A 12667-nucleotide genomic window follows, 5' to 3' on the forward strand; every position below is an offset into this window, starting at 1 on the left:
TATAACCATTGCTAATATAAGTATAGTATCATGTTTGGAATAGAGACTTATTAAAGCTTATTCTGGAGGAATGAAGTACAAATTTAAGACCAATTAAAAGACTATCATAAAACCTCTAAGAGTTGGATGTACACAGTGGAAGCATGGTATGAAGGGGAGGAGATGTTTAAGCAATAATTATAAGATTATAGAATGTGCTGTGTGAATGAATATTGAAGTGATGGGGAGGAGGGAAGGTGAGGTAAATTTCCAGGCTCCTGTCATGAGGTTTTTGTGTCATAAATTAAAATGTTGAACACAGGAGGAAAAGCATATATTGAGAAAAGGTTGATTTAGTTGGCATGTAATTAGTTGGATATGCCTTTGAATTATTCACATGGACCTGTCTAGTGTGAAGCTTCAGTTGGATATATGGATTTGGATCTCACTGAAGAGTTATTAGCATAATGCTGATAGCTTTTTATTGTGGAAGTATCTTGATTCACAGAGAAAATGTGAAGAAGCAAACAACAAAATCAAGGACAAATACTCATGTAGAACCAACTGTAAAGCATAGATATTCATTCACACAATACTCATTGGGTCTTCAGGGAAGATATTTCTGAGGTGGTGATAAGAGTCAGCCGGAAGATCTAGAGGAGCATCACCCAAGAAATAAGGAATAAAAAGTGCAAGTGATATAAATAAGCCTGGCATGTGTGAACACCAGACAGAAGGCTATTGTGTTGGTCGTATAGAGTAAGTGGGACCTTGGTAGGAGATGAGATCTGAGAAGTAGACAGGGCCTAAAATTAAGTAGAGCAGAGGAAGGAGGGCAGCTATAAGTAAAATAAATAAAATAAAATAGTACTGTTCAGACAAAAATAAGGAGAAGTAGGAAAACATAAGAATGCAGGGCATTGGAGAATGCCAGTAAGTCAGTGATCAACAGTGTCAAATATTATAGAGGGCTTTTATCTATTCAGTTCAACAAATAATTAAGGAGCCCATAGTATATAATACCAGTCACTGTGATATGAGCAATTCATAGAGATTTTGGATTTGGAAATTGGAGGACATTGGTGACTTTTGTCTTAATAGCACCAGCATGTTAAAGATGTCAAAAGCCAGATAGCAGTAGGTTGAAGAATAAGTGGGAGATTGAAAACCAGACTAATTGGAAGATGATATTTGAAGGATCTTGGCTGTGAAGGAGAGAAGTATAGCACATTAACAACCTTGGAAAAAGGGATGAGATAAGGAATTTAAAATTGGAGAAGCTTGCATATCCATTTAAGAGAGAATAGTAGACAAAATGAGAGAGGGAAGGAATATACAATGGTTCATGCTCGATGGAAGAATTAAACTTTTGAAAAGCTAACTTGAATGAAATAAACACCTCATCGTCAACAAGTAAGAGAAAGGCTAAAGTTCAAACAGATGTAGCCAAAGTTAAGGACGTGTTAGTAAGAAATCTAGGGAACCCACAGCTAGTAGTCTGAAATTTGTTATGTGTGAATGCAAGGATTTATTTGTTGATGACGGAACTATTGTGTTAGATGGCTTTTGAAGAAAATGATGAGACTGTGATGAAAGTTACTTTGGGAAATGGAATAGGAAGTAAATTGGGGGCATATAAATGGATTTTTGGCATTGCTGAATGTCCACCATGGCACTAATATAAATGGTTATGTAACATTTCTACAATAGTTTAAAGGTATGATATTTTATTATACAAGGAATTTTGCAGATTGATCCATTGGCTAGATATTAGCAAAGTTGATGGAAAGAACTGAGACAGAACTTTACAAATTAAGACAGAGTAGGTCATGGGAGAGCACATTATAGTCTGAAAATCAAATCCATCCTTTGCCCTTTGTGTAAACAAAGTTTTATTGGAATACAGCCATGCTCATTTGTTTATGTGTCTTTTAGGGCTGTGTTCGTGTTGAGTAGCTGGGACAGAAACCTTTTATCTGGTTCTTTACATAAAAGGTTTTCTCCAAACCCTGGACTAGTTTATTCTATTATACTAATAAAAATGTATTCCAGAATTTCAATAGCCTAAAAAACTGAAGTTTATTTCCTGTTTATGCTCACTTCCAATGTAGGTCTGAAGGGACTCTGCTCATTATAGTAGCTGTAAGAATCAAGGGTAGAGACATCACCTCTCCATGGCTGTCCTTAATCCCTGCAGCTAGAAAAAAGAACATAAAAATTCACAGTGGCTTTTTAAAACTTCCTCCCTAAAGGGAAACGTGTTACTTTACTCATTTTCTTGACTGTGTAAATCAGAAGACCACATTTAATTCTTGGCAGGGATATGAAATCCTACTAAGTGTCTGGAAGGAAGAGACTCAAGCCGTTTGTAAACAGTCCTAGGAGAATCACAGATGCCAGGGAAGTTGAATAGTTTGTAAGAAGAGTTGAAGTGATATGTCATGAGTTTATTGCCACATATAGAATATTATGATATATGTGATGGCTTTGAAGAAAGGATTCAAGAGTCCAGGGGGCACAAATATATGAGATGTGAGATATAGTGGTGGGACATGAATGATATGATGGGAAGGATATAAGACTAAACTCACATTAATCCCATTTTATGCTGCGGTAGGGACAAAAAATAATAATACCCACTTTCTATATTTTTATGTACTTGATTATTTTAATGGGTAGTGATTTCAACATTACCTACATATTCTTTTTTTTTCCCAGAAATCATATGTGCTTCTCCTCACATTGAAAATGGTAACTATGCACCAGAAAGCATCAGATACAGAAGTGGAGATGAAATCACATACAATTGTAAAACTGGCTTTGATCGTTCAACCCAAGGAAATACAGCAACATGTACGAGTAGAGGCTGGGTACCTCAGCCAGGATGTACTAGTAAGTTCCATTCTATCTTGACCTACTTCTAAATTCTGAAATTATTGTCTCTTTAACAACAACAAAAATGAGTACACAGTAAATCCAAGTATTTGCCTTACTGTGTATATAAAGCAGAGCCTACAGAGACATTCTTTTCTTTTCAAAGTAGATAATTCTAATACAATCTAAGCCACATTTTTGAAAATTGAAAGCTATTTAATTTTTGCTATTTGGTATTAAATATGTGTTTATGAATTTCTCTAATGTAATTCTAATATCTGAATTAAACCATTTGATTTGTATTTCCCTGATGGTGAGTGTTATTGACCATCTTTTCATGTGTCTGTTAGCCATCTGGATGTCTTCTTTGGAAAATGTCTATTCATGTCCTTTGCCCATTTCTTAACTGGATTATTTGTTTTTTGTGTGTTAAGTTTGAGAAGTTATTTATAGATGTTTGCAAAAAAGACATCCAGATGGCTAACAGACACATGAAAAGATGCTCAACATCATACATCATCAGGGAAATACAAATCAGAATAAAATAATATATCACCTCATACCTGTCAAAATGGCTAAAACTAACAACACAGGAAACAACAGATTTTGGTGAGGTTAAAGAGAAAGGGTAAACCTCTTACGTTGTTGGTGGAAAATGAAACGGGTGCAGCCCCCCTGGGAAACAGTATGGAGGTTCCTCAAAAAGTCAGGGGCGCCTGGGTGGTTCAGTCAGTTAAGCTTCCCACTTCAGCTCAGGTCATGATCCTGCGGTTCATGAGTTCGAGCCCCATATCGGGCTCTGTGCTGACAACTCAGAGCCTGGAGCTGCTTCGGATTCTGTGTCTCCCTCTCTCTCTGTCCCGCCCCTGCTCACACTGTCTCTCTCTCTCTCAAAAATAAATAATAAAGATTAAAAAAAAATGTTTTTTAAAGTCAAGCAATTACACTACTAGGTATTTGCTCAAAGGATACAAAAATAATGATTCAAAGGGATACCTGCACCCCAATGCAGCATTATCAACAATAGCCAAAGTATGGAAAAAGCCCAAATGTCCATCAGCTGATGAATGGATAAAGAACTTCTGGTATATATTTACTTTGGAAAATTCCTCATCCATCAAAAACAATAAAATCTTGCCGTTTGCAATGACATGGATGGAGCTAGAATATATTATGCTAAGTGAAATAAGTCAGAGAAAGACAAATACCATACGATTTCATTCATATGTGGAATTTAAGAAATGAAACAGATGAACATGGGAGGAAATAGAGGCAATACATAAAAGAGACACATAACTATAGAGAACAAACTGAGGGTTGCTGGAGGTGAGGTAGGCGGGGGAGGAGGGTTACGGGTTAAATAAGTGATGAGTATTAAATAGGGCACGTGTGTTCATGACCACTGGGTGTTATATGTAAGTGATGAATCCCTAAATTCTACTCCTGAAACTACTATTACACTAAATGTGAACAAACTGGAATTTAAATTAAAACTTGAAACAAATAACTTACCTAAAGCAATTTTACGTTCACAGCAAAATTGACAGGAAGGTACAGAAACTTCCTATACACTCAGTGTTGCCACACATGCATACCTTCCCCATTTATCAACATCCCCCCATCCCAAAAGGTATGTTTTTACAATGATGAATCTGCATTCATCCATCATATTACCCAAAGTCAGTAGTTTACCTTAGAGTTCACTCTTGATGTACATTCTACAGGTTTGGACAAGTGACATATGTATATGTCAGGTTTGTATAGTGACATGTCCATCATTATGGTATCATACAGAGCTTTTCACTGCCCTAAAATCCTCTGTGCTCCACCTATTGATTCCTCCCTTGCTCATTCTCTGCAACCAGAATGTCATACAGTGGGGCTCATGCATCCTGTAGCCTTTTCAGATTTTTTTAAAAATTTTTTTTAATGTTTATTTATTTTTGAGGGAAAGAGAGACAGAGCGTGAGCTGGGGAGGGGCAGAGAGAAAGGGAGACACAGAATCCGAAGCAGGCTCCAGGCTCTGAGCTGTCAGCACAGATCCCAATGTGGGGCTCGAACTCACAAACCACGAGATCATGACCTGAGCCGAAATTAGTTGCTTAACCGACTGAGCCACCCAGGCGCCCCCAGATTTTTTTTTTTAATGATGAGAAATAGCTTTTGTGATTCCTCCAAGTCTTTTCATGATATGAGAGGTCATTTCTTCTGGCTGTAAATGATACTCCATTGCCTGGATATATCACGGTTTCTTCATTAGATTCATATACTGGTGGACATCTTGGTTGTTTCTACGTTTTACCAATTATGAATAAAGCTGGCATAATCAAATAAATAATAAATAAATAAAACATTTGGTAAGGCTAGTGTCATTGAACACCTAATATATTAGTTCTTTATTTCTGTGTAACAGATTTCCCCCAAAACATATTGGCTTCAAACCACACACCTTTATCTTCTCAGAGTTTCTATGGGTCAGGAATTTGGGAGTGGCTTAGCTAGCTAGTTCTGAGCCAGGCAATTCTTGTGTTGCAGTCAGGATGTTGACCTAGGCTGCAGTCACCTGATGGCTTGGTGGGGCCGGAGGATCTGCCTCCAAGACAGCTGACTCATAAGGCTTTTGGCAGGAAGCTTCAGTAACTTACCACATGGGAATCTCCATAGGCTTCACGAATGGCAGCTAACTTTCTCCAGAGCTCATGATCTGATAGAGAGAGCAGCAGAAGCTTCCATACCATTTACAAACTAGTCACACACTGTCACTTTAGCCATATCTAGACTTTAGAAGTGGGTCTCTAAGTCCTGCATACTCAAAGGGAGGAGAATTAGGCTCCTCTTTTTGAAGGGAGAAAAAGACACTGTAGAATTTTCCAAAACCATCCATGTAACAAAATTCCATTCAATTCAACAGAGTACTGTCTTTTTTCCTGGGGAATGTTTCCTCTACTCTTTTCCAGGTATTTTTTGTCTCTGTAGTTCTATCCCTTTCCTTTACATACCACATTTGGTTGTACAGGTGTACTGCACTTACACTGGATAATATATGAATACATTATGATACAAAAAGTAGGTCAGTGGCCTCCATATTAATTCTAGGGATAACTCCAAAATGAATTTTCAAATCAAAAGACCCTATCAACATGAAACAGACCTTAATGTGTAAAACAATTACAATAAAAATACTGAATGATTGAATGATTGAGATATAATCGACATATAACATTATATTAGTTTCAAATGTGCAACATGATTTGATACTTTTATATATTGTGGAATGACTTCAAACACAATTGTAGTTAAATCTATCACCACATCGTTAACATGTTTTTTCTTGTGGAAGCACCTTTAAGATCTACTCTTAGCAACTTTCAAATATACAATGCAGTATTAATAACTGTAGTCACCATGCTGTCTGTACCTTACATCCCCATCATTTTATTATTTTATTACTGGTAGTTTGTACCTTTCGACCTCCCTTGACCCGTTTCTCCTGCCCTTCAGGCCCCGCCTCTGGCAACCCCCACTCTGTTCTCTTTATCTAAGAGTTTGGTATTTTTTGATTCCAAATATAGCTCATGTAGTATTTGTCTTTCTCTGTCTGATTTATTTCACTTAGCATGGTGCCCTCCAAGTCCATCCATGTCATCACAAATGGCAACATTTCCTTCTTTTATTGGCTGAATACTAATCCTAGTTTCTTATGCACTCATCCAGTAATGGACACTTAGATTGCTTCCACAGGTTGACTATTGTAATAATGCTGCAGTGAATATGGGGCACATATGTCCTTTTCAGTTAGTGTTTTCCTTTCCTTCAGATAAATACCCAGAAGTGGAATTGTTGGATCATATGGTAGTTCTGTTAATTATTTGAGAAACCTCCATGCCGTTTTCATAGTGGCTGCACCAATCTACATTCCCATTAACAGGGCAGAAATGCTCCCTTTTCTCCATATCCTCACTAACATTTTTTTTTCTTTTTGATGAAGCCATGTAAACAAGTATCAAGTAATATCTTATTGTGGTTTTGATTTTCATTTCTCTGATGATAAGTTGAGCATCTTTTCATGTGCCTTTTGGTCATCTGTGTTTCTTCTCTAGAAACAATGTCTGTCCAGATCGTCTGCCCATGTGTTATTCAGATTGGGCTTTTAGTTATTGTTGTTACTGAATTATATGAGTTTTTAAAATATATTTTGGATGTTTCCCCTTATCAGAAATATGATTTGCAAATATTTCCTCCCACTCATTAGGCTAGTCATCAGTTTGTGGATGGTTTCCTTTATTGTGCAGAAGTAGTTGGTTTAATGCAGTCCCACTTGTTTAGTTTTGCTTGGGTTGCCTTTGCTTTTGGTGTGAATTCTACAAAATAATTGCCAAGATCAATGTCAAGGAACTTATCCCCTATGTTTTCTTCTAGGAGTTTTATGTTTTCAGGTCTTTCGTCCATTTTGTGTTAGTTTTCGTGTATGTTGTAGATAGTGTTCCAGATTCATTCTTTTGTATGTGGCTGTGCAGTTTCCACAACACCACTTATTGAAGAGACTGTCCTCTCCTCACTGCATCTTCTTGGCTTCTTTGTCATAAACTATCTGACCTTAAATGCATGAGTTTATTTCTAGGCTCTCTGTTCTGTTGAGCTATGTGTCGGATGCTAATACTGTACTGTTTTGATTACTCTAATTTTGTAATATAGTTTGAAACCTTGAAGCATGATGCCTCTAGCTTTGTTCTTCTTTCTCAGGATTTCTTTGACTATTTGGATTCTTTTGTGATTACAAACACATTTTAGGATTGCTTCTTCTATTTCTGTGAAAAATGCCTTTAGAATTTTGATAGGAATTGCACTGAATCTCTATAGATAGCTTTGGGTGGTATGAACATTCTAACAATATTAACTCTTCCCATTCATGAATATGGACTATCTTTCATTTATTTGTGTCTTTGATTTACTTCATCGTTGTCTAGAGTTTTCAGGATACAGATCTTTCACCTTCTTGGATAGATTTATTCCTGGATATTTTCTTTGTTTTGATGCTATTGTAAATGGGATTGTTTTCTTAATTTCCTTTTTTGATAGTTTATTATTAGTGTGTAGAAACATACCAGATGTTTGTACATTGATTTTGTGTCCTGCATTTTTACTGAATTCATTTATTAATTCACAGGAGTTTGGGTGGAGTTTTTAGGGTTTTATGTATATAATATCATGTCATCTGAAAATAGTGACAGATTTATTTCTTCCTTTCTTGAATGGATGCCTTTTCTTTCTTTTTCTGCCTAAGTACTCTAGTTAGGACTTCCAGTACTAAGTTGTTGAATAGAAGTGGTGAGAGTGGGCATTCTAATCTTGGTCCTGATCTTCATTATTAAGTATAAAGTTTGTGTGGAGTGGTCGTATATAGCTTTATCACAATGCAATATGTTCACTCTACATCCACTATGTTGAGAGTTTGATCGTAAAAAATGTAGAATTTTATCAAATGCTTTTTGTACATCTATTGAGATGATCATGTGCATTTTTTATTCCCTCATTTTATTAATGTGGTTTATCACACTGATTTGTAGGTGTTGAACCATCCTTGCATCCCTAGAATGAGTCCCCTACTTGATTAAAGTGTATCATCCTTTTAATGTATTATTGAATTCAGTTTGCTAATATTTTGTTGAAGATTTTTGCACCTAAGTCTTTTAGGTATTGGGCTGTAATTTTCTTTTCTCATGGTGTTTTTCTCAGGTTTTGATATCAGGGTAATGCTGGCCTCATAAAACAAGTTTGGAAGTAATCCCTCCTCTTCTATATTTTGGAAGAGTTAGAAAAGTATTGGGATCAATCCTTCTTTAAATGTTTGATAGAAATAACCAGTGAAAGCATCTGGTCTTAGACTTTAGTTTTTGTGAGGTTTTAGGCTACTGATTTAATCTCCTGACTAGTAATTAGTCTTTCAGATTTTCTATTTCTTCATGAGTTAGTCTTGGTAGGCTGTATGTTTTTATGAATTTATCCATCTCTTCTATGTTGTCCAATTTATTGTTGTATAATTGTTCATAGTAGTCTCTTATGGCCTTTATATTTCTCTGGTATCAATTGTACATCTCCTCTTTCATTTCTGATAATATATAGGTGTGTGTGTGTGTGTGTGTGTGTGTGTGTGTGTGTGTGTGTGTGTTTGTATACACACACTCAGAGCATATCTGAGTTTTCTCTTTTTTCTTGGTGAGTCTAATTAATGGCTTGTCAATTTTGTTTATCTTTTCAAAATTCTGCCTTTAGTGTTATTCATCTTATTGGTATTTCTATTGATATTTTCTATTTTTTAAGCCTTTATTTCATTCATTTCCACTCTGATCTTTGTCATTTCCTGCCTTCTACTAACTTTAGGTTTTGTTTGTTCTTCATTTTCTAGCTCCTTGAGATGTAAAATTGGTTCATTTGAGGTTTCTTGCTTCTTGATGTAAGCATGTACTATGATAACTGCTTTTGCTGCATTTCATAAGTTTTGATATGTTGTATTTCCATTGTCATTTGTCTCTTGGTAGTTTTGATCCTCTTTTACTTTTTTTTTAAATTTGACCCATTCAGTAGCATGTTGTTTAATCTCCATGTATTTGTGGATTTCCCAGTTTTATTCCTGAAATTGATTTATTAGTTTCATATCATTGTTCTCAGAAGAGCTATTTGATATGATTTCAGTCTTCTTAGTATTAAGACTTGTTTTGTGGTATAACATATGTCTGTCATAAAGAAGGTTCCATGTATGCTTGATAAGACGGTGTGTTCTGTTAGTTTTAGATGGATATTCTGCATATGTCTGGTAAGTACATATGGTCTAACATCACAACGTCAATGTCTCCTTATTGATTTTTTCCTCAATGATCTATCCATTGATGAAAGTGGGAGTATTAATTATTGTATTACTGTCTATTTTCCCTTTATTTCTGTTAATATTTGCTCTACATTTTAGGTGCTCTTATGTTGGCTGCTTAAAATTTACAGGTATTATATTCTCTTATGGGATGAACCCCTTTATGTAATGCCCATCTTTGTCTTTTATTACAGTCTTTGGGTTAAAACGTCTATTTGTCCTATATAAATATAGGTACACTAGCTTTTGTGTTTTTATTGTTTTTTTTTTTTTTTAGCGAGGGAGAGAGAGCACAAGCAGTAGAGGGAGAGAGAGAGAGAATTGTAAGCAGGCTCCACGCCCAGAGTGGATCCTGACATGCAACTTGATCTCACAGCTGTGCATCATGACCTGCAGTAAAATTGAAGGTCGGGTGCTTAACTGACTGAGCCACTGTTTTGTTTTCATTTGCATGGAATATCTTTTTCTATCCCCTCACTTTAAGTCTATGTGTCCTTATTTCTGAACTGAGTCTCTTGTAGGCAGCATACAGATGGGTCCTTTTTTTTTTTTAATCTATTCAGCCATGCTATATCTTTTGATTGGAGTATTTAGTTCATTTACGTTTAAAGTAATTATTGATAGGAGTGTACTTATTGCCATTTTGTTAGTTGTTTTCCCATTTTTTGTAATTCCTTTTGTCCTTTCTTCTTCTCTTGCTGTATTTCTTTGTGATTTATTTTCTGCAGTAGTATGCCTAGATTTCTTTCTCTTTAATTTTTGTGCATCTACCAAAAGTTTTTGCTTTGTGATTACCACAAGGCTTCCATAAAACAATTTGTATTTATAACAGTCTACTTTAACTTGAAAAGAACCTAACTTTCATTGTGTTCTAATGCTCTACCTTTTCACTCCTCCCATGTTTTTATTTTTGATGTCACAATTTACATGTTTTGTGTATTTTTTAATGAATTATTTTAGTTATACTTATTTTTACTTCTTTTGCCTTTTTAACCTTCCTGCTAACTTTATAATTGACTAACCCACCACCTTTACATTAGATTATTTTGAATTTTACTATATATTTACCTTTACAAATGAGATTTATATGTTTTCCTGCTACTAATTAGCACCCTTTTACCTCAACTTAAAGAATTCCTGTTAACAGTTCTCATAATGCTGGTCTCATGGTGATTAACTTCTTTAGCTTTTGCTTGTCTGGAAAACTTTTTCTCTCTGTGTACCAAGTTGTTTTCCTCTTGCTGCTTTTCAGATTCTTTCTCTGCCTTTAACTTTTGACGTTTTTTTAAAAAAAAATTTTTTTTTTAACGTTTATTTATTTTTGAGACAGAGAGAGACACAGAGCATGAACAGGGAGGGGCAGAGAGAGAGGGAGACACAGAATCTGAAACGGGCTCCAGGCTCTAAGCTGTCGGCACAGAACCCGACATGGGGCTCGAACTCACTGACCGTGAGATCATGACCTGAGCCGAAGTCGATGCTTAACCGACTGAGCCACCCAGGCGCCCCTAACTTTTGACATTTTAACTATAACGTGCATTGGTGTGGGTTTCTTTGAGTTCATCATTTTTGCAACTCTATAGGCTTCCTGTATCTATATGTCTATTTTCTTTCCCAGGATAGGGAAATTTTCAGTCACTATTTTTTCAAAGAAGTTTCCTGCCCCTTTCTTCTTCTGGAACTCCTATAGTGTAAATGTTGGTCTGCTGAGGTTGTCCCATCAGTGTCCATCAGTGCAAAGTCTTTATACATTTTTATTCTTCTTTCTTTGTGCTGGTTTGATTGAGTGAGTTCTCCCAGCCTGCCTTTAAGTTACTGATCCTTTTTTCTACTTCCTCTAGGCTGCTGTTGAAACACTTTATTGTATTTTTCAGTACGATTATTGTATTCTTCAGCTCTGTGACTTCTACTTGGTACTTTCTTATATTTTCTCTTTGTTGAAATACTCCCTATGCTTACCCATTCTTCTCCTAAGCTTAGTGAGGATCTTTATAACCATTATTTTTAACTCTTTATCACTTATTTTAAGGTAAATCACTTATTTTCATGCAGTTAAAGGCTTTTTTCCTGTGGTTTTATCTTGTTCTTTCAGTTTTAACATATTCCTCTTTTTCTTAATTTTCCTTGATTCTCTGTGTTTGGCTTCTGTGCATTAGAAAAAATAGCCACCTCTGCTAGTCTTGAAGGAATGGGGTCACTTAGGAGATAATCATTATTGTTCAACCCTAGTAGCCTAGTTCGTGGATGTCTCTCAAGTCTTGTGATTGTATAATTAGCCAGTGTTATTTTTAGTGGCTCCCAGTAGTTGAGAGTTTGTCAAGACCTGACAGTGTCCCAGAAGGAAGGGTCTCAGTCAGCACCTAGATTCAGGCTGATTGGAAGCCAGGCCCTCAGGCAGCAAAGGTTAAACTATGCAAATATACCCCTTTCAAGGGAAGACTGGGAGATGTCCGCTCCTTCTGAACTGAGCAATGGAGTGATAGCCAGTTCAGAATTGTTTCTTTTATCTGCCATCATCTCTTTGAATTCATGAACACAAGCCCTGGTGGCCACCGAGTCAGGAGATCAAGGGGCAACACCTGGACATCTATCACAAAGCCCAGGGCACCAGATGCAAAAACTGGGCACCAGATGTGTGTATAAGCACCCTTCTAGGAGATACCAACACTCTGGAATGCAGCAAAAACATAACTGTGGTCTCTGGAGGTCTCTGGAGAGGATTACAGTTGGCCCTTAGTTGTCTGTTTAGTGAAAAGCCTGTTTCTCAGGCCTCACCTATGAAGATAGGCTAATAGGCCTCTTTCACATAAAACATATATTCTTTAGTCTCCTACCTCTCTTCTGTGCACTGGGTGGTATCTGGTTGAGAACTTTCTCCATTTGTGACAGTCCTGTGGGACCCACAGTCATAAGCACAGCTGGTCACCAGAGCCAGGCAGTCTAGAGGT

General features: G+C 36.4%; 1 protein-coding gene across 6 annotated transcripts in view; it reads left to right on the forward strand.

The window, feature by feature from the left end:
* The window catches only part of CFH (complement factor H), a 224954-nt gene that overhangs the window by 155249 nt on the left and 57038 nt on the right, over nucleotides 1–12667 (forward strand). For 5 of the 6 annotated variants that reach the window (XM_027074901.2, XM_053209179.1, XM_053209178.1 and 2 more), the window contains exon 7: nucleotides 2698–2871. The exons of the other annotated variant lie outside the window; for it this stretch is intronic. In XM_027074901.2, the coding sequence (XP_026930702.1) occupies nucleotides 2698–2871 (174 nt within the window). The remainder of the gene's footprint in view (nucleotides 1–2697; nucleotides 2872–12667) is intronic. 6 annotated transcript variants of the gene reach the window in all.

Source organism: Acinonyx jubatus, chromosome E4 (assembly GCF_027475565.1).
Source record: "Acinonyx jubatus isolate Ajub_Pintada_27869175 chromosome E4, VMU_Ajub_asm_v1.0, whole genome shotgun sequence".
In the NCBI taxonomy this organism is placed as follows: Eukaryota; Metazoa; Chordata; class Mammalia; order Carnivora; family Felidae; genus Acinonyx; species Acinonyx jubatus.